This window comes from Cladosporium halotolerans (genome assembly GCF_011745625.1).
Source record: "Cladosporium halotolerans strain TM138-S3 chromosome Unknown Sca22, whole genome shotgun sequence".
Classification (NCBI taxonomy): Eukaryota; Fungi; Ascomycota; class Dothideomycetes; order Cladosporiales; family Cladosporiaceae; genus Cladosporium; species Cladosporium halotolerans.
The window spans coordinates 54,066-80,979 of record NW_027191473.1 but is presented as its reverse complement, the minus strand read 5'-3'; the positions used below and the strand labels follow the sequence as shown (position 1 = coordinate 80,979).

Sequence of the window (26,914 nt, the reverse complement as noted above, 5' to 3'; positions counted from 1 at the left end):
TAGTAAACGTTATCTATTGACTTCTGTGCGGGCGCTTATTATTCTCGCGATGGTTGATCGCTGCCTAATAGGAGCCTGCTTGGCGTTTACGCAGCAAAACAAATTTCCACTCTCGCTGTCTGAAGCCGAGGTACTCGCTGCTGTCCGCAGGCCCTCAATCTCGTGGGCCGTCAATCGAGTGGAACTCATATCCCCCACTTCGATCTAGTCAATGGAAAGTGCTCGAGCTCAAAGTCGGTGCGAGTCTGTGACTGATCAGCATCCTGTGTAGTTGCCTCCATATCGCTGCCTGGCATGCCGTGGCATGCCGTGTTCCCGACTACACCTGAAGCATGTGTTTGGAAATTCGCCTCGTTATACGTTGCTTTTTTTGGGCTGCTGTGGGCTGGACTTCACGTTTTTGCGGGGTTTTCAGCGAGTTCATGGTGGACCTAGTATGATTTGATGAGCGGTGATGCGTCGAGATGGCTTATGCTCACCGTTCGGATTGTGTGCAGCATTTGTGTCCCGTTTATCTATCAGCAAGAGCCTATTTGATCGTCGAGGCGTTCATTGCTCTGCGCCTTCTCCTGGTCGCTGCATGTCGCTCCAGAATAGACCCTTGGTGTGCCTCACATTAGCGTGATCGGTTATGCAGACAATGACCATGAATCAGCTTGTATAGAAGTGAAGTTGATATCTATTATTCCTGTGTGGAGTCAATACCGCTTGTCTGACAAGCCTGGCTCTGAGATCGGGGCTGATATCCGATGAACCATTCGGCAACATGGCAGTGGAGTAAAGCAAACCGGAGTTGAGATATGCTCGATTTGTCGCGATGGCGACTATGCTTCACCAAACACATCTGCCTTCTATGACACTTTGCGCTTCGAGATTCTGAAAGTCATGAAGCTGTCGTGCAAGAACGGCGATACTTCAGATTCAAATTATCCGATGAAGAGCGTCTACAAGTCGCTAGGATGACTATTCGGTTGGGTGTACACATCATTAGCATACTGCAGGCTTGGGTTGGTGAGTTGAATGCTGGATAGCTTCTTTAGACAATAGCTGAAATCTGCTTTTGGACGATTGAAGCGACCTTCCGTTTGACTGACATGATGATCTGCTGCTAAACAATCCTAGTGACCTGCTATTCAGCTATGCCGGCGACACGCTGCTGAATGATAGCGGCGACTTCCTCGTCCACGATGTTCATGATCTCATGCTCTATGATACTCTTCATCTCCTAGCACACTAAGCTCACTCACCTAGTGCTGCACCGTCTTCGTGACCTCCCAAATAACATCTATAGTTGCCCGTTACGTAGCAAACTTGACTCGCTCTTGTACGTATACCTCGCCTCGTCCGAGATGTGCCTTTGAATCTGCTTAATATCCGACATTCTGCTAATAGCCTTGTATGTAAGCGTCAAGCGCTCGTTGATAGAATCGTAATATACTAGCGATGGTTTGTAAGAGTATATCCTTTTGAGTATCATAGATATCCCCTCCTTTTCAAATAGTATATCATCATGGGGAAGGATTAGCACGGTTATTTGAAGCGCTCTTCTAATCAGCTACATCCTTATACTACTAATAAGTAAATAGCAGGTAATAAAGGATTACCCCAAAGATAAATCTCGTAACGTGTAGGATACTATTTAACAATCACTACCAGGATGATACGTCAGTCTTCTATCCGTGACGTATTCTACCTCCTCCTGCTATTCGCGCCTAGCTAAGCTTCAACCCAATGATAAATCCGCTCAATGCTTCCTCCCCTCCGCCTCCCTCCTCCTCCTCTCCACAAGCGCATCAAACCTCCGCGAGCAAAACACCCCGCCCAGAAACTCCGCCGCGCACCACAGCCAAAACTCCCTCCGCCGCACATTCACCGAATGCCGCCTCAGCCTCGCCGGCACAAACCACGCCAGCTCCGCCGCATGAATCGCCACCATGCCCCAGAACAACCACGGCTGGATCGTCCAGCTGAACCCCGCGAAGCCCTCGCCCAGCAGCCCCGCGACAGGCCCCGCCGGCGCGAACCAGCGCCGCGAGCTGTAGGCTGCGAACGTGGCGGCCACGATGAGGACTTCGAGCGCATAGGTGCCGGAGGGGTAGAGGAACTCGGAGATGGTCGTGTCGGAGCGGCGGAGGGCGAGCCGGCACTCGGCGTCCATGGCTACGAGGCGGGCGCGCGCGTCGCGGTAGGAGGAGAGGGGCGGGTCGAAGGGGATGCGGTGGGCGTTGGGGAAGGCGTGGATGGTCATGCCGTTTAGGTCGATGGAGTGCAGGCGGGCGGCGCCGGCGGCGAGGGCGGGGAGCGAGCGGTAGTGTTCGAGGTAGCGGACGATCTATGTGGGAGGAGGGGGGGTCAGTTTGGGTGGGTCTTTGCTAGATGTTGCATTTTTCTGATTGCTTGGAATTCTAAATGATTCAAAGGGCTCAATCTTTTTCTTTTATCAGAATCCCCTTTGGGATACAGAGCATACAACTGTAGATCTTTCAAGGTCCGGCATTCGAGACGTGGCAAACTCACAGAATCATGGTGGTCCGCCTGCATGTGGCTGACGATCCGCTGCTGCGCCGCAGCATCTTGGGCTTGTTTCTCACTCATCGTCGGCGTGGCCTGGCTCCTGCGTGCGGAGCCTCCGGCAGTTTGATCGTTGGTTGTTGAAAGACATCTGATAACGCAGCCGGAAGTCGAGAGGTGAGGTCCGGCTTCGGCTTGGCGGCCGACGGGTCCACGACGGACGGAGATGGATCAGAGGGGAGATGTCTAGGGACAGTTCGAGGAGTCTTGTACGTGGTGGAAGCAGCGTAGAAAGACATTCAACGTCTCTCAGGGGTTTGGTCCATGAGAAATGGCTAAAATCATTATGGCTGAAGAGTGAATAGGCCGCTTTTGTCGGCGAAGCTCACCAACGCAGCTGCGCAGCTCTCAAGGAGCCACACAAGGCAGAGCACAACGATTGCTTCGATGATCTACAGCACCAAGTACCCACTGGCATCAAAATCGAGGATAGTTAGACCACATATGTCTCGTCATAAATATAGTATATACCAAATAATAACAAATCCCGGTACCCAACAGAGGCCGCAAAAGGCTCTCATCAATCAAACAGAAGAACCCCAAGCACGCCAGACGACAAAAACACCCGGTCATTGAGAAAAGATGAACAAAGTTGTACAATCGCGCCTCACGTCAGCCCCTCCTGCCAGTCTTGCTTTGTCGCTCTCGCGTGAAGTTTCTCGTAGTCGGAATATCCCCAAAAGTCGGGATACCCGCTTGTAAGTGCGATTGCTTCCAAGGAAAATTCGATAGTTGTTGATCTGGTTTCGTTCGTGCGTCGAGCTGGAAATTCGTGAAGGTCGAAGGCGAAGGGGTTCCGCCATCGAATTCGTGGCGCTTTTTTTCGTCGTTTCTTCCTTGGTTTACGCACTAGTTGACGGTTACTCGCTGTGTCGGATAGGTGAGAATGACATTCGAAGGCTGGATTTGAATACATCTTTGGAAAAGCAATCGCGGTGGGGTATAGTGTCGGGAAAGTGCCCAAACGCAAAACGGGGGGCAACACACGAAAGGGAAGAGAAACAGTGGGTGAGACGTACAACAAACTCAGCGTCAAGTCGCCACGAATCGAAGCCTTCAGCTCAATCTCGATGTCCAGGTTGGCCTCCAGCGACAGCTTCAACCCGTCGTTGTCGCCCAGGTTGCCGCTGCCGCCCATCGTCTGCCTCTGGTCCTCGGGGATGTACTTCGGCTGCCTGGGATCGCTGCCGCGCAGCGGGATCTCGCCGCGCATGGCACGAGCATGCGTGACGGGGCCGTCCATGGACGTGCTGTCGGGCCCGATGCGCTCAAACGGCCGCTGGGAGTGCAGCTCCATGCTGGCGTCGGCCTCCTCGATGCCCTCGAGCGACGACGTGTGCATGTACTTGCCGTCCTGCATGGCCTTCTGGATGCGCTTGCGGCGGTCGCGGCGCGAGGTGCTGCGCGACCGGTTCGTCTGCATGCCCTCCTCGCGCCGCTGCATGGCGATCAGGTTGTCGAGCTTCTTCTGCTCTGTGACGGTGCGGGCTTTGGTGGGTTCGAGGTCATGCTGGCGCTCGGGGCCGCCGTCTTCGGCTTGTCGGGCGATGAGCTGCGCCTTGCGGCGGTCGATGTCGGCTTGCTCGCCTTCGGACTCGGCTTGGTCGTGGTACTGGCGGTCCCAGTCCTTTTTCGCCATGGTGGGCGATTGGGAGGCGGTTTGGGGAATTCAGGTGGCGGTGCAGGAGGGAGGGTTCGGGAGGGTAAGATTGGTGTGTCGTGTAGGTAGTCGTCGATATCGTCGTCCTCGTCAAGCTATTCAATAGACCTTGGTCGTCTCGCAGCAAAAGAAGATCAAATCCAGCAGATCAATTGCCCAGCAAGCGGAGTCGAGAGCAAGAACAAGCAGCAAGAGCAGGACTCTCGGTAGCAGCAGCAGCCAGAGAGACGAGACCAGACCGACGTCCGCCGCGCAGCACTCAGCAAGCGTACCAGCAGGCCATGTCACCGAGCATGCCACCAGCAAGCTCGCCCCGGAGCTCTCCAGCGCAGCGCAGCAGTGCATCCGCCACGCCCGCTCGAAACCGGTTTCTGCGCGCGCGATGATCGAATGAGCCCCCGCGGCAGCGACAGGGATGACATGCGCCACACATCACCGGCTGCTGCGCGCCCCACAAACTCAACGCGCGATGAAGTCAGCGCAACGCGCGGTGCCTCGACCGCAACGGCGCGCGTTTCGTAAAGGCCCCACTTCCCACCCTACGCCTCGGGGAATATGCGACTCGGTGCGCGCGCCGAGGTGGGCGTGGCTGCTCGATCCGGGCTGGTGGCTGGGGCGTCGTGGAAGCGAGGGCAGAGATTGCGCGGGAAGGTTTGCATGGGTTTGGTAATCGGCGGAGTGGAAGTGGGAGGCAGTCGTCATCGTGAATGCGAGCTGGCAGGGAGAGCCGAGCGGGTTGGCTCTGGGTGCGTGGATGGGGAGCGAGGCGTGCGAGGGTGATTTTGGGGAATGTGAGATGGGACGGCAGTGTGTGCAGCCACAGACGGCACAGTACCGAATGCGCCATTCGAGGCTGCGATGGGGCTTACAGTGAATGCTGTGGCCGTGTAAGGGATCATGGAATTTAACGAAGTTCAATGAGGCGTATCGTAGATTGTGAAAATTGCATTGCCATCGAATAGCTGCGTATAGAATAGATGTACAATAATTGTCCAGCGCGAACACTCCAAGCAACGCCAGCCGTCAAGCCATCCTAGCTGTCAGATAAAAAAAGAAAAACCATCGAAACGAAATCGTCAAAAGCGTCAAGTCTTTTTTGTTCGCATTTCCAACTCGCGCAAACCCTCTAGTTCAGCAGACCAAGCGTCAGGTCACCGTGAATCTTGGCCTTGAGCTGGATCTCAATGTCGAGGTTGAGCTCCAATCTCAGACGCAGCTGCTCTCCGCCGCCCTCCTCCTCCTCGCCGCCCTTCTTGCCGCCAGTGAGGCCACCCAGCGCCTGGCCGGCGGTGTCGCCGACCTTGTTGACGGCGTCGCCGGCGGTGTTCTGCACCATGTCGCCGGCGCCGTTGACCAGCTCGCCGCCGGGCACGTTCTCGGTGATGTCGTCGAGCGGGCCGCCCTGCGAGTTCTTCGTCTGCTGCTGCTTCTTCTGCCTCTGGCGCTGTCGGCGACCGCCGGACGCGCTCACGTCCGACCTGGCAACAGACTCGCCGTCGCTCTCACCGCCGCCCCGGCGTCCACGGCCGCGGCTCTGGCGGCGTCGCGACTGCTGGCGCTGCTGCTGGGGTTCCGGCTCAGCGTCTTCCTCGCCGTCAGCGTCGGCGCCCGCGCCCGCGCCCGCTCCGCCGCCGGCATTGGCGCTTGCGCTGGCATCGGCGTCTGCGTTGGCTTCCGCGCTCACGCCGCCTTCGGCACCAGCCTCACCCTCGACCTCGGCGTCGTCGGTCTGGTCGGGCGTGGGCTGCTGAGCGGGCTCCTTCTTGCCGCCCAGCTTCTTGGGGGTCTTCTTCGCGGGAGTCTTCTGCTGCTCCGACATGGTTGCGGTTGCGGTTGCTGAAGGTGTTGTGTTCCGAGGTGTTTCTCAATTGCTCCAGAGAGAGGTGTCGTGAAGGTCAGATGTACCGGTGACTTCCCACAGCGCAGTCGCAAGCCGGGGTAGGGTCAGTTGCAATGGTAAGAGCAGATGGAAATAGACAGGACAGGAGAGGACGAGAGGAGCTCTGAGACTACTAGGTCCGCTAGACGCACTGGGTTCCCGCGAAAGGCTGTCTGTCCTTGGCCGGGATGCTCGGGTGCGGGCAACAAACCTGTTTGCTGCTCGCTGGCAAGCGACGCAACGCAACGCAGCGCAGCACGACGCAGCTTGACGCAATGCGCCTCAAGCCCAGCCAGCTCTCAGCCACGAAGCGAGCAGCCGCTGCCCCTCTCCACTAGGTACTGTACTCTCTCCACTTTCCAGCCCTCGTCAAAGGACACCGAGGACACCCCCCTGCAGCGCGCACTGTGGATCCGCTCGTGTCATGCGGATCGAGCCACCTGCGGCGCATCGAGGCATCGACAGCCACGCGCGGCGTCGCGGCGCTGACGTGTGGCTGTCGTGCTCTGCAGGTTGCAGGCCACATGTCGCCCGGCGTCATGGCGAAACGGCGGGCACCAGGCGAGACTGCCGGCGGTGGGCGGTACCGTGGTTCGCGAGGGAGTAACTCGAGGCTATTGGTCTGGAATGACTTTAATGCTACGTATTATGATGGTTTGATCGTGATCGTGAAATTGGACGAGGTCATTGATGAAATCCACAGATGGAGCGGGAGAATGAATGGCGGTGCTCGGTAGCTGTGTCTGAGACCGGCAGACCGCGAGCTCGGTGCGAGATCCGCTTTGAGTGGCTGAATGCCTGAGGCTGTAGCTGCCTGAGGAGTCGCGACGACCGTTCTTCGTCTCAGCTCATGGGTTCGGTTCGTACCTCAGGCATGAATATATTCGTCTATGGCTTTGTGGCGCCGGCATTGATACTCCGTCCGTCCATATACAGGATCCCTTCCCCGTGTTGTGCCGTTCATCCGCAAATACGCTCTCATCGACCGCCAATCTTCGACATCCCAAAGCACGCAACCTTGAAAATACTTCTAGACTCCGGTCTGGGATCGATGACAATCTAAACCTAACCGGTGCCCATTCAAAGCTCCCATGCAAGGTTGGAAAAAGCAATATTTTCAGATGCCACTAGACATGTTTGGACACGGCGCTGGATGTATTGTACACACAGAGTCACATCATCCTACGTTGTCTTCTGCATGTTCCGAAGTCTCAACCCTCCCAAAGACGCCCTCTGGCCGACCGTAATCAATTCAGCAACTCGTTGACAGACAACGGACGAGCATACTCCGGGTGCAATCCTCTGCCTTGTTCTGTTGCTCCATTCGTAGAGTCCAGTTCCTGTCTCGTCAGGTTCTGTGTCCCCTGTGATTTGTCCGACATGAGTCTTTCCATCCCTTGAGACAAACGCCTCTGCCAGCGATGCATCATAGGCTCATCCTCATCGTCTTCGCCACTCGCGCCGCTGGCGCCAGCCATCACAGGCCCAGGCCCATCCGTACTCCTCGCCGTCGACGGTGCAGCACTCGCCGCATCAGGCCCCGGCTGAAGCTGCGGCGTCACAACCCTTACCGTCTTCTTCCTCTTCTTCCTCTGCGGCTGCTCCTCAAGCCCACCATCCGCCTGCCCACCGGGCGTCCCTGCTCTCACCCTCTTCCCACCCCTCTGCTGCTGCACCCCCTTAGTCCCCAACTCCAACATATCCCACCACCCCTCCCTCCCCCAAAGCCTCTGCGGCACCTCCAACGGCGCCATCTGCCCCTGTCCCACCCCCTCCCCCTCCCTGACCTCAATCAACCTCGCCCCCTGAATAATCTCCCTCATCCCCCGATCATCCTCCAAATGGCTAACCCCCTGATGCTCCACGTTCGTCATGCGCCTCGCGCGCTCATACATCCTCTCCTCGACCGTCCCCGCCAGCACCAGCGTCTCGACCCTCACGGGCCGCGTCTGCCCAATCCTGTGCGCGCGCTTGATCGCCTGCGCCTCGACGTTCGGGCGACAGACCGGATTGACGAAGAAGATGCGCGACGCGGCGGAGATGTTCAGCCCGAAGGCCGCGTGCCGCACGTCCATGAGCAGCACGCGCTGGGCGGCTTGCTCGTTGAAGCGCACGACGTACTCGGCTTTGAGCGCGGCGGGCAGCGATTTGGCGTAGATTTCGTGCGGGATGTGCAGGAGCTCGAGCGTCTGCGCGACGTAGTAGGCGATGTTGTCGCCTTCGTAGAAGACGAGGATTTTCTCCGTGCTGTGGTGGCGGAGGATTTGCGAGGCGAGGTAGCTGAGTTTGGCGGAGGTGGTGCCGGTTATGGTTGTGGGGTTGAAGGGGGAGGTGGCGGGGAGGGTGCTGTGGCGGAGGTCGCTGAGGCGGCGTTTGGGGGTGGGTACTGAGGGGTTGGTGTAGGTGGTGGGCGGGTCGTCGGGGTCGGTTTCGACCTTCACTGCAGCCTTCTTCTCCTTGTCCCACTTTCTTTTAGTTTGCTTCGTCTTCGGCTGTTTCGTTGGGCTTTTCGTGGTCACGCTCGACGCGGAAGATCTTCGTTTGAGAGTAGGTTCGCCGCTGAGACTAATCCCAGCTTTCGAGAGAGTGGGTTTGGCCTCCTTCTTGACAACCTGATCTTCCCTATGGCCCTCCTGCGCACGCCTGAGCGACCGAATACCGACGCCTGCCAGGCCCTCTCCAGGATCGTCCAGCCCGATGCGTTCATTGACGTGCCTCTGAGCTTCCAACAACTGCGTAATACCCGTAAGTAACGGCGAGACATTCCCGCAAAACGACCAGAAATCCGCACTCTCTGCCGGCCACCGATCGACGAACAAGCCCAGCTCGTGTGAACGACTCAGCGCTTTCCAGCCGTTCGACGACAGGATCGCCTCCGATGCCTTGAGAGCCTCTTCTAACAGCTGGCGGTCTTCCACACTACAGCTAGTTCCCTCTTTGTCCAGGTAGCCTCTGCTGTTCTTTCTGAACGCCTCGATATCCTCCTCACTGAAGCCCGTCCAGAAGAAAGCGCTCTGACGCAGATTGCCTATCAGCTGGTATCGAGCCTGGGCGCTGTTCTTGTGGAAGAGGTAGTCGGCATCCGTGCGCTCTGACGTGACCGCGTTGGCCGTCAAGACTATTGTGAACAAATTGGCGGTCAGCTTGTCGTAGAAAGAAGGTTGCAGTCTGATGACTTCGTGAGTGAGAGGCGGCAGGTCAATGTCCTGCTCGACGTCCTCCGGCTGCGTTTTGACTACCATCGCCTCAAGAGTTCGTCGCAAACAGCTCGAGAAGCCGGAGAAGGTGCGTCTTCGATGTCCCTCGTGTCTGTAGATATGCTCTTCCCAGACTGCGGGTCTCTCGCCCAGATCTTCTGCGGCCCACGGCCTGATGCGGAGGAAGTTGCTTGCAAGCGTGCCGAGGCTTTTGATAGCGCCCGTGGTGTCTTCTTTGACGTTGAAGTGTCTTCGTTGGTCAAGCACCGCATCCCGAGACCCTTGCAGGCCATCTGGCGCGGCGTCTTGCGCGACCGACATGTCGGCTTCAACGCCGAGGAGGTCCTTCGCAGGTGTGCCGCTCACGACCCAGCGGTGGTCTGCCGTCACGAGTTTCTTCGCGACAGTGACCGCGGTGGTGTTCGACGATGAGAAGAAATGGCCCTCGTCGATGATGAGGCGTTTGAAATGCAGATGTTTTAGGGGCGACTCGTACAAGTCGTCCATCTTCACGCAGTGGCAGTCCACAGTCCTCGTGGCTCCAATGTAAGGACAGTTGCAGGACGGAGGCCTCGAGACCATGCGGCGCCCTTGGTCGTCTGAGCCATCCTTGACCTCCATCTCGAAGCGCGTCCGACTGAACAACACAACGTCGTACTCGCGAAGTTCACGAGCAGGAGGTAGGACGCTTTTCGAATCCTCCATGAGAAGTATTCGCAATATGCCCTCATCGACATGCTTGTGGATCTCAGAATGCCACTGCTTACACAGATTCCGAGGAACGACAATCAGCGTGGTCGCCGCCAGAGTCTTCTTCAACGGAGGAGGAATGACTGTTTTGCGGTTCCAGCGGACAGGCTCCACCGGTATTTCGTATCCAGGCAGGTCGCGCTGCAGCCTCTCAACACAGCTGCCCATATCCTCCTGAGTGGCATGGGCGATCCGCTCGAACTCGACTTTCCAGGGTACAGACTTCCGATTGATCGCCGAAACAGCCATATCCGCCAGCGACGCAACTTCTGCCCGCACAGGCGGAATGCCATACGCAGCAGGAACTTTCGGGAGATGATTACGGGTCGCTAAGATCAGTGCCAAACACATCAAAGTCTTCCCCAAGCCCATCGTCTCCGCCAAAATTCCACCACGGCTGGACTCGTAGTATCGAGGGTTTCGAACGAACTGCAGGTCGCGTGCGCCATAGTAGAACTGTGAGCCGTCCGGCGCCGATCGAAGTTCCAGCCTCGGGTCCAGCTGCAAAGTCGGTACAGATTCTCGCTGCAGCATCAGAGCCGCGGATCGTCGTTGGTAAGGATACAGCGGCGTTTTGAGGCCTACAAGCGCTGAGCTTGGGTCGAGAAGATCTTCCAGCGCTTCTCGGGTGTACTTCTCTTTGACGACAGACGGATCAGGGCGCGGTGACGGTAGCTTGTTAAACATGTAAAAGAGCGAGCCCTCGTCGCTTTTGGCCCATTGATCGAAGCCGACATGCTGGCCAGAAGCGTAGCTGCCGCTCCAAGTCTCAGAACTGACATCGATTTTTGCGATGATGGCTTCCAGAGACGCTTGTAATCGCCTGCTCTGTCTATCGAAGAAGCGAAGCCCAACGTCACCAGGTAAGATGTAGATTCGATAAATGGTATACCTTGGATCGGCGACGCTTTGACAGTGCTGCGCCCTTATCCAGCCGGCCGTGGCCAATCGACACAAGTTTTCATCTTCAGGAACAATATCGTGCCATACGAGATTGCCGCCCTCGTCGTACTCAGGAGATCCATCCGCCACGCCTCTTTCGACAACAAGGCAGCCTAGAGCCAGAAAGTTCGAAAGGTCGGACAGGAAATGGCTAGCCTCGCTCGAGATCTTCGACTCCAGCACCTTAGGTCTAGCTAAAATGTCATTTGCCTCAGACAGAGAAGGCGACGTTTGCGAACCGTCCGTTGGAGTGCCGAACTCCTCAGCTGATGACTGATTGGCCCTAGGCGTGGAAGCGTGCGACGACGAAGAGTCCGGGGCCTTGGCACCTTCCATCATCTTTGAAGTAAACGTCTTGGAGCACAGCTTCAGTCCCACGGTGATCGCATCGTCGTTTGCAACGTTGCTTTGGAAAGGGAAGATATTAATGGAACGCTCTGGTGAAGTGGCGTTGGCTTATGGATCGCCGCTTTAGGCGCAAACAACAACCATGAAGCTTTCTTGAAACTGTTCGATCGTTGCGCCGGCCGTTGTGTGCTTTGTGTCTGAGAATCTATAGATGAGATACAAAACAGATATTGCGAAATGGCAAACGATATGGCGAAGTGCTCCACAGTCAAGTGAAAGGAAGTCAAAAAGATGCCTGAGGGGGGCTTGCCCAGGTCGTGTCAGAATCTACGCAGCCGTTCTTGTCATTACGCAGCCTTAGCACCACCACCAACCTTGCTGTACGATGGAGGGAGATTTTTCAATAGGGATGTGGTACTTTTATAAGAGATCATTTAGTCAAACGACAAGATGTGCTTCTAAGATCTTGCAACCTTAAATAGAGACTACGGACGCTGCGGGATCCGTCCCCATGTAATAATCTAGTGATCTATCAAAGCACTCCCTCATTGCTCGTTGCCCATGTGTATATCTAAAGAACCAAGCATACCAAGTGCAAGCCGCCATCCATGAGCAACTACGATGCTCTTCCTTTTCCTCCTCCTCCTCCTCCTCCTCCTCCACCACCAACACCTCACCCTACCACCCAAACTTCTCCACCCTAACCTCGATCCCCAGCCCCTCCCTCACCATCCGCGCACAACAATTCCTCGCCGCCCGATTCATCCCATCTGGCCCCGAAACCAGCACCCCAACGCTCTCCCCCTCCTCCCCAGTAGTCATCTCCTCAATAACCCCCCTCACCAACCCCTCCACATCCGGCCTCCCCGCCTCCCGCGTCGGCGCCGGCAACACAACCTTCAAGCCCAGCGCCGCCAGCTCGTCGAGTCGCTCACGGCCGATCCACTCAACATGCTCCGCCTGGTGCACGATCCAGATCAGAGCGGTTCTGCGCTTTGGCCTAGAAGCCGCGGGCTCAGGGTCCGCGTCCGCGTCCGCGCCAGCGGGAGTAGGATGCAAAAGAGCCCAGAGCAGCGGGTACGCGACGGCGACGCCCGAGCCGCCGACGAGCGCGACGGCCACGGCGTTCGAGCGCAGCATGTCCAGCGCGTGGCTGGAGCCGTAGGGCCCGTCGAGGCGGGCTTTGAGCGTCTGCGCCGTGTGGGCGCGGAGCAGGAGGTCGTGGGTGAAGCCGTCGAGGGCGCGGACGATGAGGTTGAGCCAGGCGTGGGAGTCGGTGGGGGCTGGGGCGGCGGAGGCGATGGTGAAGGGGTGTGCTTGGAGTGCGTGGGAGTGGCCGAGGGAGGGGATTGTGAGGAAGATGTGGGCGGCGGGGGACCAGCCTTGGAGGATTGGGTGGGGGAGGACGGAGGTGAGGAGTGTGCGGCGGCGGGTGGGGAGGACCCAGTTTGCGGATAGGAGGACGGTGTTGCGGTCGGGCATTAGTTTGATGTCCGCCTGGATGGAGCGGGTTTTTGCAAGGAGGCGGAAGACGAGGCGGTCGAGGAGGAAGATGGCGAGGGTGATGCGGACGAAGGATTTGGTGCCGCGGTGGTGGAAATAAAGAAAGCCCAAAGCGCCTGCTTGTAGTCCAACGTGCAGTCCGAGGAAGAGTTCGTACCACCATCTGCGGAAGCTCGCCAGACTGGTGGCGTAGAGTGTCTCGTAGAGCGCGAGGGTGATGAGGCCGATATAAACGGTTCTCTCTGCGAGAAACCATTGTAGAGATCCACCGTTGGGCCGGAAGAACGTGTACCATGTCATAAACATGCTGCCCGCGTGCAGTAGAGCGACGAAGCACAGCCATTCACCCAGCCGACGGTGAAGGATGTTGAGGTGTTCGTAAGAATGTCCAGTGAGGAGGCGTAGTGGCTGATTCTTCGCTCCAAGAATGTAGAGCCAGGGCAGGTTGGCGGCAAAGATAAGGGAGGTACGGTCAGAAAAGACATACATCAGGGGTATCTCCCAGACTATTTCCAAAACCGTGAAGTATATATTGATGGCCAGAAGAGCCAGGATGAGCAAAGTCGTGGCATTCTCTGGTAAAGTCTTGTTGAAGAAGGGTATAGGCCGCGGCTGATACATTAAAAAAGATCGTAATCGTGATATTAGCGTCACTTTCCGGTCGGATTTTGGCAGCAGCGTCGTTCGATCGTCTGCTTTCCATGGCTGGCTCGCCTGCTCAACGATCATACCATCTTCCATCAACGTGGTGCTGCTGCCAAGTGAATCAGACCCATCTCGGTCCCTACATCTCTCTCGAGCCTTGTATTCTGAGACGGTCGGCGCTCGTGCATAAACCGCAAGAGGCCTGGATAATTTTGCCGCCCTACGAGACCTAGTGAAAGTATCCCAGGCATGGCGGATAGCAAGCACCAGCACGACGCATGCCAGCGTGATTTGGTAGTGGTAGATGGCCCACTTTGTTCTTTCAGCACCCGCGATCAGCTTTCTGACGAGCTCTTCCCGGCTCTCGCGGTCGGCAGAAGAAATGAAGACATCGCCGGACTGAGCGATGATGCGGTCTATGATCATGGCGGCGTTGGAGTGATGAACGCGAACATCAAGTCGAAATCAGATAAGCACGGGGTAGATGATGCGAGAGCAGAGAGCGGCCAGCACCACAGAACTCAACACAGACAGCACACGACTCACAAACGCCGCGCCCTCGGTCACGCAGCGGCGGCAGGAGTCGGTGCCCAGAGACGAAGAGCGCGGTGAGCAGGTCAGTGAGGCCGGGAACGGGAATCTGTTACTCAATCTGATTAGATCTAGCTGTCCCGCTGTCACACCCGAGCTCCCGACCGCGACCATCACGTGACACCCCAAAAATACTCGGAAGCCCAGACTCCCGGAAGCGAAGACTTTGGTGGAGATAACAACGAGCAGCCACCCGTGCCACCTGCCACCGGAGCAAGGCGGACGAGCGAGGATTCCCACGTGCCCCTCACCCTCACCGCCATCCGCATCTGCCCCGGCTGCCAAACGCGCTCTCAGCCCTTCCGACTGCTCCCTGGCCTTATCGCGCACGCAACTTTCTAGCCTTGCTGCATCGGCCAATCAAACTACCTCGGAACCCTGCAGGGAGCGGCTTCTGGCCCCCACTCCCAGATCTATGGCGTCAGCGTTAGTGTATTCCGCCCTCGCATCGAATTCTACGCGCCGGTGGGGGTGGGCTGATTAGGAATTGCATGCCGCGACTGATTGCTAGGCTGAAGGGACTGGGTTTTTTTGGCAGTTTGGTCCTTGACGTCGTCGACATTACACGCGCGGGCGGTTCTTTGGTTTTCGCAGTCTGCGCGCACGCGCTCGGCAAAGGGAGAAGAGAGAAAAAAGTACTCGGCACGGTACCTATAAGCTTCGCACCGCTAATCCCACCTGCTCGAACGGTTGAGGTGCGATCGCCTTGGGCCGCGACAGCGACGACTACAGTTTCAAGACGCCAGGTCGCCTAGACCCATTCCCTTCTAGAAGACACCGATTCTACTTCGTTCACTCACCCTCCCCCTCACACCAACCCCGCCGCGCAATCATGGCGAAACCCACCGCGCCCCTCTCCTCCGTCCTGCCGCCCCTCATCTTCGGCACCGCGACATTCAACTACCAGTACAACCCCGACCCCTATGAGCTCGACACGACGGGCCTCGTGCAACAAGCGCTCGAATACGGCGTGCGCGCCTTCGACACGTCGCCCTACTACGGACCGTCGGAAGAAATCCTCGGCGCCGCGCTCGACACGCCCTTCGTCAAGCAGAATGTTCCGCGCGAGCAGCTGTGCCTCGTGACGAAAGTGGGGCGGATCGCGGGCGACGAGTTCGACTACTCGAAGGAATGGGTGCGGCAGAGCGTCGCGCGGAGTCTGCAGAGGCTGAAGACGGGGTATTTGGACTTGGTGTACTGCCACGACGTGGAGTTCGTTTCCGAGGAGGAGGTGCTCGAAGCCGTGCGCGAGCTGAGGCGGATACGCGACGAGGAGGGCTCCATCCGGTACGTGGGCATCTCGGGCTACCCGCTGCCGGTGCTGTGCTCGCTGGCGCACAGGGTGCTGCGGGAGACGGGCGAGCCGCTGGACGCGGTGATGTCGTATGCGAACTTCACGCTGCAGAACGAGTTGTTGGCCAAGGAGGGGATACGGGAGCTGAAGGCGGCGGGCGTGGATGTTGTGCCGAATGCGTCGGTGCTGGGCATGGGATTGTTGAGGCGCCAGGGCGTTCCGATCGGGAGTATGGGGAATTGGCACCCGGCGAATAATGATCTGCGCGCAGCGGTGAAGCGGGCGAGCGATTTCTGCGACCGCCACGATGAGAAGCTGGAGGTTGTTGCGATTCGCTGGGCGTTGGAGACCTGGCTGCGCGCGGGCTCCAGTGTGGGATCGCGCGGTGATCCGGCGTCCGGTGTGCCGTGGACGAAGGAGTCGATCGAGGAGGTCGGAGGCGACAGGCTGGGCGTCAGCGTCATGGGCGTGAGCAAGAGCAGCGAGCTGGAGAAGACCATGCAAGTCTGGCGGTCGATCCTGGACGGGCTTGAGGGCGGCGAAGAGACCGCGAGGCGCGCCGGCAGGTGGAAGAGAGACCACGAGTGGAGCTTGAACCGCCAGAAGGCGGTGCAGATTCTGGCCGATGGTATTCGCGAGCACTTGGATGAATGGCTTGATTACGCTTGGGACAGCCCAGGCAAAGACTACGTCAACAAGCGTGCGAAGGGCAAGCAGGAGATGCTTGTGCCAGAGACGCCGGCTGAGCCTTGGTTGACTCCTGCTCAGAGCCCGCAACCGCGTCCGGAGGAGCCAGCATATCCTGCGGAGGCTTCATTGCCATTGAGGTAGATTTCGAGTTTGGAAGATCGGGTCATCTAGACGGCCTTTTGTTTTCATGATTTTATGAATGGGTTAAATAGGATCATCTGTGCCGTTGGACGACTTGGAGGATATTGTGAGTCCGGCACTGGGCATTTTAGGTACGGTTAATAAGATCGAATAAAATAAAATTACTACTTTACCGTTCGCTAATGCTCCATGAGACCGGCGTTAGGGGCAGTATGACTGACGACCTTGCAAACGCACGTGGCATCAATCGTTTTCCAGAGTCTCAAAATTCGCAGAATGGCATGCAGTGTTTCTTATGTACCAAAGGGTATCAGGATGCGGAGCTGTCTGCGAGATGCAGCATGCTGATAACCGTATCATCGTCATACCATCGTCACGAGAAGATAGCAGTAGCAAAATAATGCGTTCCTGAGGCTGCATTTCGCCGACTCGTTTTGGCAGGCATGTGAAGGCTACGTAAGGTGTGCATTTGCACGCCTGTCCCTGGTGGTCCAGGCACGCGTGGCATTGAACGCAATTGTTGATGCCCGTCGGGCGTCGAGTATTGACCGCAGTCAGCAGGACGCGGCGTCCCTTTCGCGGCCCAACGTGCCAAGGCAGACAAGCATTTTGTTAGCATTTCCACGGAGTAGCGCGGCTGAAGTGCGATTGCTAAAGTGTGATTGCTAGACAGGGCGACAGGCTTGACAGGCTTTGAGCAAGCCGCGGTGATTGAGTTTGGGCCGTGACAAAGAGTGAAAAGATTGACAGCAGGCGACACGTCATGGTTGGGATGCTCGCGGAGGGTGGACGGGACGGTCAGCGTGCCCAGGGAGGTCGCAGGATGTCGGGAGGGCGGAGAGGTGTGTGTGTATGTACATCCTGACGAGTACGGCATATGCACTGCGGTCCTCGTGAGCATTTGCAGCGTCGACGGCGGTGATGGTGGAGGCGGCGGTGGTGCAGTCGTTGCGTACATGTATGCAGGCCCCAGCGCACGTCACACGTCGGCCAGGATCCCCAGAGCTTGTGGGTTGCAGCGCAGAGACGTCGAGGCTGCGCGGGCGCGGGCGCGGTAGGCACTACAGGCAAGGTGAGGTAAGCTCGCCCGCCTTGTTTGCCGCACCTCAGGCCTTGCTCGCCGACCTTACCGTGCCGCGTGCTGTTGTGCCTCTTGACTGCTTCTGCTTCTGCGCTGCTGTGCTTCTGCACTTCACCTCACCACACAGCTCTGTACTGCGCATCCAGATCTTAGCATCATTGCCCCGCGACTTCACCCGTGCCCATCTCCACCACCCGCCGATACCCGCTACCGAGGATTGTCTTCCCGCGCCTCGCCCTCACGCTGCGATCAGCGCCCTCACCCAGCCCAAAACACACCTCATCCGCCCAGCAAACAGCACGCACGCGAGCGTGCGCAAACGCTTTTACTCCCACGGCTGTCATCGATACCGCCCCTAGATGCCCTAACTTCGCCGCACCATCCTCCCCGTCCTTGGCCCCACTCTGGACTCTCTGGGGATCTCGAGTCAAACACCGCCGTCTTTTGCGTCCTCGCGTGACGGCATCTGTCCAACATGGGCAACAGCTCGTCCAAGGACTCGCACAACCAGGGCCGCCGAATGAGCGAGCCCGCCTCTCCGAGCCTTCCTTCCAACCAGCAAGCCGGCCATGATCGACTAGTATCCCAGATCTATGGCCCTCGAGCCAACGGCAACGGAAGCCGGCGCAGCAGCAGACATGACCTGTCTTTCCTGCATCTGGGTCGAAGTCGAGGCGAGGAGCAGCCACAGCAGGAGCGAGTGCGTGAGACACGACAGGAGAAGGAAGCCAGGCGCACTGAGCGCGAGCGGCAGGCCAGGTTGAAGGAGCGCGAGAGGAGTATGCGGGAAGAGCACGTTGATGGAGGGTATCTGGTCACGCTAGGCACGTATATTGGACCTGAGGACTACAGCAAGCCGGTAGTGAGGCAATTACAGGTAGGTTGGACATCCCAGCTCGGGCTTCCAACTGGATACTGATCGTGTGCAGATTGAACGAAGGCTGGCCCCGTTCTGGAAGGGACTTGACACTCACTCTAGCTCATGGACCGAACACCAGTTAGTCGCTGCAGCACGTGGCCTGCCCATCCCAGCGGCAGATGAAGTCCCTCCAGAGATGGCGCGATCATCATCCAACAATCCGCGCGGCTCCGAGGTCAATATTAATAACTTAACGGTTCCCATAGACTCACGATCACAATCCTACCAGTCCGACAGGTCTGTTGGCGGTCATCTGGAGGTTCCTGGCTCTGGTAGTGGAACGCCATCAGCTGGAGCTGGCCAACTGTTCCGTGGGCGTGCGAAGACACTCGCGTCTCTCGCCACTGGATCTAAAAGCCAATCTCCTGATTTAGGCCCTCAGGAGATCCGGCTGCCGCAGGATCCTTATGTCAGCGGTCTTCCTATCGAAGCATATCTCTACCGGGAGCCCGCTGAATGCCCTATTTGTTTTCTGTACTATCCGCCATATCTAAACAAGACAAGATGCTGCGACCAGCCCATCTGCTCGGAGTGTTTCGTTCAGATCAAGCGACCGGACCCCCATCCGCCTGAGCACGAACAGCCGGGCGAAGAACGACCGCCCGAGGAGGAAGCGGAGATGCTGGTCTCGGAAGTCGCGGCATGCCCTTTCTGTGTCACACCTGAGTTCGGTATCACATACGAGCCGCCACCTTTCCGGCGAGGGTTGGCCTATGCCAAGCAGACATCGCCCAACCCTATCGCAAACATGACCTCGGCAACCTCGTCGCAGACCTCATTATCACCCACAGGCAGACGACGAACCACTTCGATATCAGCCTCAGCGCCTCAAGTCATCACGACGGATCGCGTGCGGCCTGATTGGGCAAAGAAGCTTTCCGACGCTCGTGCCCATGCTTTGCGCAGATCCGCGGCGGCGACAGCACTTCACAATGCGGCTTATATGCTCGGCAACAACCAAGGGGAGGCTTCATCCCGCACTGCGTTCGGCAGGCGACGTAGGACGTTGTTTGGCGAGAGTCCCGGTGCTAGTGGTAATGGGACCCCCCGTGAAGGAGGTAAGTCAGAATGGGTGCTTGGAACAACGTGATTGTTTGCTGACTTCCCGCAGATGGCAGTACTGATCTCTACGCTGATCGAACGAGCTCGCGCCGGCATAGAGCCCAGGATCTCGAAGATCTTATGATGATGGAAGCGATCCGACTCTCACTCGCCGCCGAGGACGAGCGGCAACGGAAAGAGGAGAAGGGCGCTAGAAAAGAAGGCAAGAAACGCGCCAAAGAAGCAAAGAAAGAAGCAAAGATTGCCGAGAAGGCAGAAAAGGCTGCTAGGAAGAACAGCGGTGGCGCCCAGTCGCTCTATCCCGTGGGATCCAATGACAGCTCGACCACCTGGGCTACATCCAGCATGGCCCGCTCGACAAGCAATCTCGGACAGCAGCCACCCATACCGGAAGAGGATGTGCAGGGCAAAGGAAAGGCACCCGCGCAAGACTTCGCCGGATTCAAACCGCTAAGCGACCCAACCTCAACCCTCAACACGGAAGTCCGCGACTCCGAACTCAACACCCAGACCACAGCCCCTTCATCCGCCGCCCGCCACCTCGAAGAATCTCGCGCCAACCTCCAACCCGCAACTGCCTCCTCCATCCCCATGCCCAGCCCCCTCCTCCCCCAGCGCGAACCCTCCAACACATCCTCCATGGCCTCCTCCCTCAACGACTCCGCCCCGCCGACCTCCAACCTCCCGTCCGCCGGCGGCAGCGACCTCGACGTCTCCACCCCGAACCCAGGCACCGACACCCCGCAATCCACGTCCAACGAGCCCCTCCTCAACTTCCGCTCCCTCGCCGCCATGATCGGCGAGGAAGACGAGAAGAACGCAGCCGCCAAGGAGTCCGACCAGCACATCGAGCACGCTCCTGTTCCCGCGGCTGCACCGGAAGGGCAGCAACAGCAGGCCACTCGCTTGCGCAACAACAGCGGCGAGAGCAGCGGTAGTGCTGCGCCTAGACAGCCGCCGCCCGTGTACGACGAGGACGAGATCCAGCCCGCGCCGCCGACTGCGAGAGTCGTCCCCGACGTCGAGAGTAAGAATGCCGTCGGCGTGAACGTTCTCGATGGGAGGATGGGGTATGAGGCGACGCAGTGAGCCGTGTGATCTTGTTGCACGGGATGTGCGCGAGTTGCTCATTCATTATTCATATCAGACAACCCGTGAGATGTGTAGATAGAATTCATTCTCCAGACGGAGACATCATCACCTGTGGAATAGATTCAAGTGAAACGACCTGGGAAGGTCGAATATCCCTGAGCGATCTGGTCTCTCAGTTTCTCGTTCACCCTTCATTTTATCTGTTTAGTAACTTGATCTTCGTCTTTCACACTTTCGTTCGCCTCACTTCGCCGCCCCAAGTGAGGCTTACCAATGGCCTTACGCATTCGCCTCGTGACATCCCCTTTCCACGCGGAACACCATCCTCCCCACTTCACCGGACCGCCTCTGTTGCTCACAAGGTCTACAAATCAAAAAACACCACAATTACGATCCCGATCGGAAACTGCAACAGCACAAAACGACCCATCTCTGTCCTCCCACAGCCACGAGTGTCAAGACCAGACACCCTCGGTCCCGATCCTGCTCATAACCACAATCCTCAAACCAAACAACCATCGGCGCCTGCAGCAAGCCAGCTCACAGGAACGACAAACACAACAGAGCAAACAAGCCAAGGACCAACCCCTTACCACCCTCGACGGCGATTCCCAGCTCCACCAAACATGTGCACCTTCACCCCCTGCCGCGCGCCCTCCTGCACCTGCGCCCGCCCCACCACAGGCACGCTCCACTTGTGCGTGCGGGCCACGAGGCTAGGCGAAGTCTGCGAGGAGAAAGAGGCCGGGAAGGAGGTTGTGGGAATGGGGGTTTGTCGGGTTTGTGAGAAAGCTAAGAAGGGAGGGAAGGGTGGGAGGAGGGGCGGGCGAGGGACGAAAGTGTTGGTGAGGAGGTGATCTTGCTTGATTGCTCGAAGTGTGGAATTGGGATTCCTGAGGGAGAGGAAGGCGGATGATCTGAACGGATACGATTTTCATGGTGTGCATTTACGAGCGGACAAATCGTTTCGAGACCAGCTCGGCTCGACTCAGCTCGCCTTGCCCTCCTCGCTCGCCGCTTTCTCAGCATCCATCCTCTCCTCCCAAACCCGAATCTGCTCCCCCTGCCTCCTCCCGTCCCAAAACAAATAATATTCCGGGTCCCTGTACGCCCCGAGCCCATCGCCAAACACCCCCTCCGCATCCTGCTCATTCCCACAAAGCTCGTCCCACCGCTTCCACGCCCCGGGCATGCTTTCGGGATCGTGCACGCGGCCGCCGCCGACGCCCTCGCTCGCGCCCCAGTACTCGCGCACGATCGCTTCGTCGCGGAGGACGGCGAACGGCATGCGGGGCGATTTGGCGTAGGCGGTCGCGAGGGTGCGGAGGTTGGGGGTGTGCCAGAGTTGGTGCCAGGCGGCGGTGGTTGTGGTGACGTTGGAGGAGTAGGAAAAGGAGCCGTGGTGGGTTGTGACGGGGCGGATGTTAGTGAGGCGGTGGGTGATGAGGGGGAGTTGGGACCAGGGTTTCTGGGCCAGTGCGGTGCTACCGGTGTAGTCTGGTGTCCAGAAGGGTGGGGTTGAGTGCGTTATGTCGTCGGGGAGGCTGGGGCGGCGGTACCAGGGGATGGAAGTAGGGTCCAGAGGCGCGAGGTCGTCTTCATAGTCGGAGGCTGGCATTGAAATTTCGCCGCGGTAGTCGAGGGAAATGCCAAACTGGCAGGTGTCGCAGGGGAGGGTGATGATTGGGTCGAAGGTCTTGCCATTGCGAGTGTCCTCAGGGTCAGGGGAGCTGGTTTTTGGTGGGTTTGTTGAGAGCAGCATCTCACGATGGTATTCTTGGTCGCCGAATATTTCTGCGAAGACTTCCTGATCACTGTAATAGCCACGTTGTTCTGTCTTCCATTTGGCGTGCTCGAACAGTTTTCTGAGGGCGCCAACGGTGCCCATGATCGATCCAGCGTTGAGGTATTTCGCCTTCTCGCTGTCGGCTATCTCAGGCAAATCGGAAGATGGTACCATAGAGCATGAAAAGGTATCCTCGCCAGCTTCACATCGCTTCTGCGCTGAGAAGATGATGCTTTGGTCATATTTGACACCATAACGGTGCTGAGTCCGCCGCTCCAGGCGCTTCTTGATTGCATTGTAGCGTTGGATCAATACTTCGGGGCGCAACTGGAACCACGTGTCGAAGCCATCCGGAATGTAGACTAGCTCACGGTCGTGATTACCGTCGAGCTTTTGCAGAAAGTCTGTAATGGCCTCGACTTTGGCAAGATGAAACCCGCCATCCAGCTTGTTGGGGTCTTCGAATTTCTTATCCCAGTTGACGATTCTAGGACTCGGGTAGTTGAGGACGCCGGCAGAGAACAATGTCCTGCAAAAACCGAGTGACGACGCCGGGATCACAAGATGGAAGAAGTGAGATTCGTTTGGTTTCCCAGTGATCGAGGCTGACTGCCCGTCGGGTGATCTTGTTGAGCGATAGATCATAAACACAAACAGCCATACGAAGAGGATTGGAGAGGCATATTTGGCCAGCCATCGCCGGCGAGAGGGGCCAGCTCGCGGTTGTCCAATGGATGGGCTCTCGTGATTCAGCAGGCTGTATCCAGACTCGCCTGGGTCGAGGCCTAAACCTGTTCGCATTTTTTCCGTCCAAGAGGCAAGCATCACATCGTTGGTGAACATGCGTACGTTCGTGCACTAGGTCGAAGTGAAATCTAGTTCAGGTGGAATAGGCACACTTCACTTTCGCCGACACATGGCGCTACATTTGTGGGTCTATTCATAGGAATCCCACACACATTGCCGACTCCTTAGCTTGGCCATAGTAGCAAGAGTGGAAACCGCTTACTCCATGCCAAGTGGGGCGAATGTCCTACCTCACGCGTTAATGCATATTGCGGCACTGTCGGCACCACGCTTCTAACCGCGCATGGCCCGATATCAGCATCTTTAGTGGCCCCGCAAGCGCAGCCAGCACGTCGCGCCTTTGGGAAGATGAGCGTGACGCGGTTCGCTTGCTGGGGAATGCCCCGGTGTTTGAGACTAAGGCGATGCGAGGCCCCCGAATCCTGCGACCGGCATCGTCGCGTCTTGGCTCGGCGCGTTATTAGAGGTGTTTGTCGGTTGTAGGGCTGACGTGGCTGCGCAGAGCGCGTTCTTCTGGAAGGAGTGAAGTCTGTGGGCTGGCTAGGGCCAAGATCCTGTCAACAGCGCACTGCGTTTGCAAGCCACACTGGGGCATGAGGCGACACACATCACACATCACCTTCATCGTCTGGCTTCGGTGGTCGAAGGAAGAGGCTCGTGCTCTCGTCGCGCCTGGACGCCAACGGCTATCGGCAATGGTCCTCGCGAACCAGCCTTGAAAGACGTGCCTGCGCCTTGGCGGCGCGACCACCTGCATTAGACCGCGGCGCCGCGACGCCGCAGAGATGTTGGCGCCAAACCCTGGTCACTTCCAAGGTATGTGTGACGACTTGGGTTTGTTGCGCGCTTCCGCCTGTCACAAGCACACGCACAATGCGTTTGTATCAATGTGTCCCGCCGTGATATCTGTCTTCTGACCGCACCACGGAGAATGTGACCACCACCAAACAACTTGTATCTGGCATACTGGTCCTCTTTACAAACATGCTGTTGAACACGGCCTGCTTCACTCGTTTCACCCGAATCGGTGCTCCTGTTTTGCTTTTCATTCTGTTAGCCTTCCTTTCACAGCGCTTTTACTTCAGTTCGCTCCCACTCCGAGGCGTCCCTACCGCTGCTGGAAAGCTACACATAGGAGTATTCGCGACAAGCGGCAACTACCATTTATGTCAGCTCCATATTTCGGCCGCCCTTATGGGCTACCCAGCCTTCACCCTGGTCAATTGGCAAGATCCCGAGGACAAGGATGCGATGAAGCAGCATGCCGCCAAAATCGAGGGAGCCATTAAATACATCGATTCAATTCCGGCAGAGCAGCAGGACGAACTCGTTTTTCTGGTCGACGGTTACGACATGTGGTTCCAGCTACCGCACGAATACATCCTCAAGCGTTACCACGAGCTCGTGGCGGAAGCCCACCAACGCCACATTGACGAGTACGGGCAAGCTCTTGTCGCGGAACACAACATCAAAACTACTGTGATCTTCGGCCCTGACAAAGAATGCGCTCCCGGTGGCATGGACGCACCTGGTTGCTGGGCGGTGCCGGAGTCGTTGATGCACCCGCTCGCTTTCGGCCCTGAGACAGACCACACGAAGAGCACGCAAAGCCGCCCCCGCTGGCTCAATTCAGGCACCATCATAGGTCCTGCGCATCAGATCCGTGATATCCTCATCGCCGCCGCCGAAGAGCGCAGAGTTGCGCACGTAACAGATTCAGAGTTAGATTTCCTTTCCCTCGAACCCCAATCGATCAAAACCATGTCACTAACTCCTCAAAAGCCAGTATTACTTCGGCGTCCTGTACGGCATGCAGTCATACGCCCGTCGCCTCCTCAGACTCCATCGTGACCAATCCCTCGGCATCGACACCGTCGGCGACTCCGCCTTCCTCGACGCCTCGCGGCCGAGCAGTCCATCCGATAAACATTTCCCAAACATCGCTAACCGTCAAAGCGACTACTCTATCGGCCTCGACACGAACTCCGCCATCTTCCAGACCACCGGCTTCTATGCAGATTACATCTCCTGGGTCCGCAACAACGCGTCCTCGGACTACGTAAGGGACGCTGCGCGGAAAGGCAACTACCACCACCACTTCGCCCTGCAGGACGACCTCAAAGGCCGTGGGCCCGGGCAGATTGTCGGCGTGCCCGAATCCGCGCTCGGACGATGGGAGACACTACCTCTGGCGACAAACACCGTCTCTCGCAACGTGCCGGCTGTCATGCACATCAACGGCAAGAAAGGGTACAGGATCCTGTGGTGGCCACGCATGTGGTTCTACCCCTTCCTCGAGCAGATCTGGACGCACCTCAAATCCAACGGCAACATGGGAAGCAGCACCATTGCCGGCCAGCGTCGCGCAATCGAAGGCGCACACACACTCAACCAGCAAGGCCCCGGCTGGATCGACTGGGAAGACGTGTGCGGGAAGTACGAAGACCGCTTGATGGGGAAGAGCCGGGAGCCCAACTAAAAGCATAAAGAATAAGAAGATCGCCTCATCTATTCACCTACCCAGCCTCTCTAAAACTTCTCGCACGCCGGCCTCAAATCCAACTCATGTGTCCACAGCGTCGGCTCCTGGCCCGCGAGCCACAAGTACGTCTTCCCCACGGCCTCCGCCGCGATCCTCTCGCCCCTGCGCGTCTCCTCCGAATCCTCGTCCGCGATCCGCCCATTGGCAATCGCGTGCACGACCTGCACGCCCTTGGCGCTCATCTCGCGCGCGAGCGACTGCGCGAGCTGGCGCACGCTTGAACGCCCTGCAATAACACCATAAGCGTCAGGCCCAGCTCTCAAAGCGAGAAAAGGCAAGAACACATACCAGCCCCGTACGCCGCGAACTCAGCACTGCACCTCAGCGCGCCCAGCGTGCCGGTGAAAATCAGCGTGCCCTTCTTCCCCCCTCCCTCCGCGAGCGGCACCTCCCCGTGGTCCGCGAAAAACCGCCTCACAGCCAGCTGCGCGAACTCGAACGCCCCGCCGACGTAGCCCTCCAGACTCCGCGTGAAAACCCCGTACGTCTCGGCCAGGAAGGGTTTCTTGGCGGAGTGCTTGACGCTGTAGATCGCCTGTTTCACTCGTTAGCTTAGGCACCTAGGTAGATTCCTCGCAGAGATCGACTTAGGCGTACGACGTCCAATTTCAGCCCCGCGAAACTCTCATGCGCTTTGATATCTTCGAACGCCTTCGCCAGCTGCTCCGGCGAGGTGTCGGAGGGGAACGCCTCGATGACGCTGCCCGGGGCTTCGGCGCGCAGTCTCGCGGCCAGCTCGTGGAGGGGCTCCGGGCGCCGGGCGAGGAGCGCGACGGCGAGGTTGCCGTGGCTGGGGTGGGCGAGGGTGCGGGCTATGCCGGCGCCCTGGGGGGAGGGGGTGGGCGTTAGTGTTAATGTCAATGTGAGCTGGGTGTGTTGGAAGGGGGAGTGTAGTGGTGGGGACGTACGGTTGCGGGACCGGCGCCGAGGAGGATGGCGAGGCCGGAGGGGGCCATGGGGTTTTGTTTGGGATGGGCGGGGGGTGTTGGGAGAGGAAAACTGATTGATTGTGATAGTGGAATGTGGAATCGGCAGCTACTTGTCTATTCCATCGACGAACGAACGGAGACCGTGATGGCGTGTTTACAAATAAAATACATACAGTACCTACACCCCTCCCTCGCAACATCTGCAGCCGCTTTCTCCGAAGCCCATGACATCGATCGACCCGTCGATCCCCCTCACTCTGTCTGGCCTGATTGCGTCAATGGAGCAGCCGAAATCGCGTAGCTGATCGCAGACCGCACGCCTAGCGTCTGAAGAGCACGCTCAAAGTACATACAACAACATTTCCAACTCCACGAGGTGGAGCGAATACTGAGAGGGATGAGCTGAGGCCTTAGGAGTGGGGCGTCGGAACAACCTTAACGTACAGTATGCTCAAACTCTAAATGCGCGGCAACCGACGTCGCCG

At 57.9% G+C, this 26,914-nt stretch overlaps 10 protein-coding genes across 10 annotated transcripts; 3 read left to right on the top strand and 7 right to left on the bottom strand.

Moving 5' to 3' along the window:
* Nucleotides 1-1,744: 1,744 nt before the first annotated feature.
* Nucleotides 1,745-2,595, bottom strand: WHR41_06128 (uncharacterized protein; the record flags this gene model as incomplete). Its single annotated transcript, XM_069374733.1, has 2 exons — nt 1,745-2,332; nt 2,518-2,595. 2 exons carry the CDS (start codon nt 2,593-2,595, stop codon nt 1,745-1,747), a joined length of 666 nt encoding a protein of 221 aa, XP_069228151.1.
* A 405-nt stretch (nt 2,596-3,000) lies between these two features.
* On the bottom strand, nt 3,001-4,521 carry WHR41_06127 (uncharacterized protein). Its single transcript, XM_069374732.1, has 2 exons — nt 3,591-4,521; nt 3,001-3,420 (listed from the first exon to the last, which is right to left on the bottom strand). Exons 1-2 carry the CDS (start codon nt 4,208-4,210, stop codon nt 3,414-3,416), a joined length of 627 nt encoding a protein of 208 aa, XP_069228142.1. The 5' UTR covers nt 4,211-4,521; the 3' UTR covers nt 3,001-3,413.
* An 836-nt stretch (nt 4,522-5,357) lies between these two features.
* WHR41_06126 (uncharacterized protein) lies at nt 5,358-6,050 on the bottom strand (the record flags this gene model as incomplete). Its single annotated transcript, XM_069374731.1, has 1 exon — nt 5,358-6,050. One exon carries the CDS (start codon nt 6,048-6,050, stop codon nt 5,358-5,360), a length of 693 nt encoding a protein of 230 aa, XP_069228143.1.
* A 1,307-nt stretch (nt 6,051-7,357) lies between these two features.
* Nucleotides 7,358-11,338, bottom strand: WHR41_06125 (uncharacterized protein; the record flags this gene model as incomplete). The annotated part of the gene is made up of 1 exon (XM_069374730.1): nt 7,358-11,338. The coding sequence occupies one exon, from the start codon at nt 11,336-11,338 to the stop codon at nt 7,358-7,360; it is 3,981 nt and encodes a 1,326-aa protein (XP_069228144.1).
* A 687-nt stretch (nt 11,339-12,025) lies between these two features.
* On the bottom strand, nt 12,026-13,921 carry WHR41_06124 (uncharacterized protein; the record flags this gene model as incomplete). The annotated part of the gene is made up of 1 exon (XM_069374729.1): nt 12,026-13,921. The coding sequence occupies one exon, from the start codon at nt 13,919-13,921 to the stop codon at nt 12,026-12,028; it is 1,896 nt and encodes a 631-aa protein (XP_069228145.1).
* A 997-nt stretch (nt 13,922-14,918) lies between these two features.
* On the top strand, nt 14,919-16,211 carry WHR41_06123 (uncharacterized protein; the record flags this gene model as incomplete). Its single annotated transcript, XM_069374728.1, has 1 exon — nt 14,919-16,211. The coding sequence occupies one exon, from the start codon at nt 14,919-14,921 to the stop codon at nt 16,209-16,211; it is 1,293 nt and encodes a 430-aa protein (XP_069228146.1).
* An 855-nt stretch (nt 16,212-17,066) lies between these two features.
* WHR41_06122 (uncharacterized protein) lies at nt 17,067-20,362 on the top strand (the record flags this gene model as incomplete). The annotated part of the gene is made up of 3 exons (XM_069374727.1): nt 17,067-18,169; nt 18,222-19,269; nt 19,323-20,362. Exons 1-3 carry the CDS (start codon nt 17,768-17,770, stop codon nt 20,360-20,362), a joined length of 2,490 nt encoding a protein of 829 aa, XP_069228147.1. The 5' UTR covers nt 17,067-17,767.
* Nucleotides 20,363-21,353: 991 nt separating this feature from the next.
* On the bottom strand, nt 21,354-22,994 carry WHR41_06121 (uncharacterized protein; the record flags this gene model as incomplete). The annotated part of the gene is made up of 1 exon (XM_069374726.1): nt 21,354-22,994. The coding sequence occupies one exon, from the start codon at nt 22,992-22,994 to the stop codon at nt 21,354-21,356; it is 1,641 nt and encodes a 546-aa protein (XP_069228148.1).
* Nucleotides 22,995-23,942: 948 nt separating this feature from the next.
* Nucleotides 23,943-26,013, top strand: WHR41_06120 (uncharacterized protein; the record flags this gene model as incomplete). Its single annotated transcript, XM_069374725.1, has 2 exons — nt 23,943-24,679; nt 24,741-26,013. 2 exons carry the CDS (start codon nt 23,943-23,945, stop codon nt 25,435-25,437), a joined length of 1,434 nt encoding a protein of 477 aa, XP_069228149.1. The 3' UTR covers nt 25,438-26,013.
* WHR41_06119 (uncharacterized protein) lies at nt 25,488-26,456 on the bottom strand (the record flags this gene model as incomplete). Its single annotated transcript, XM_069374724.1, has 4 exons — nt 25,488-25,726; nt 25,789-26,035; nt 26,098-26,325; nt 26,409-26,456. The coding sequence occupies 4 exons, from the start codon at nt 26,454-26,456 to the stop codon at nt 25,488-25,490; spliced, it is 762 nt and encodes a 253-aa protein (XP_069228074.1).
* Nucleotides 26,457-26,914: the final 458 nt, after the last annotated feature.

Coding starts and splice junctions, on each gene's coding strand:
- WHR41_06127 (XM_069374732.1), bottom strand. CDS start 4,210: ATGGCGAAAAAGGACTGGGACCGCCAGTACCACGACCAAGCCGAGTCC.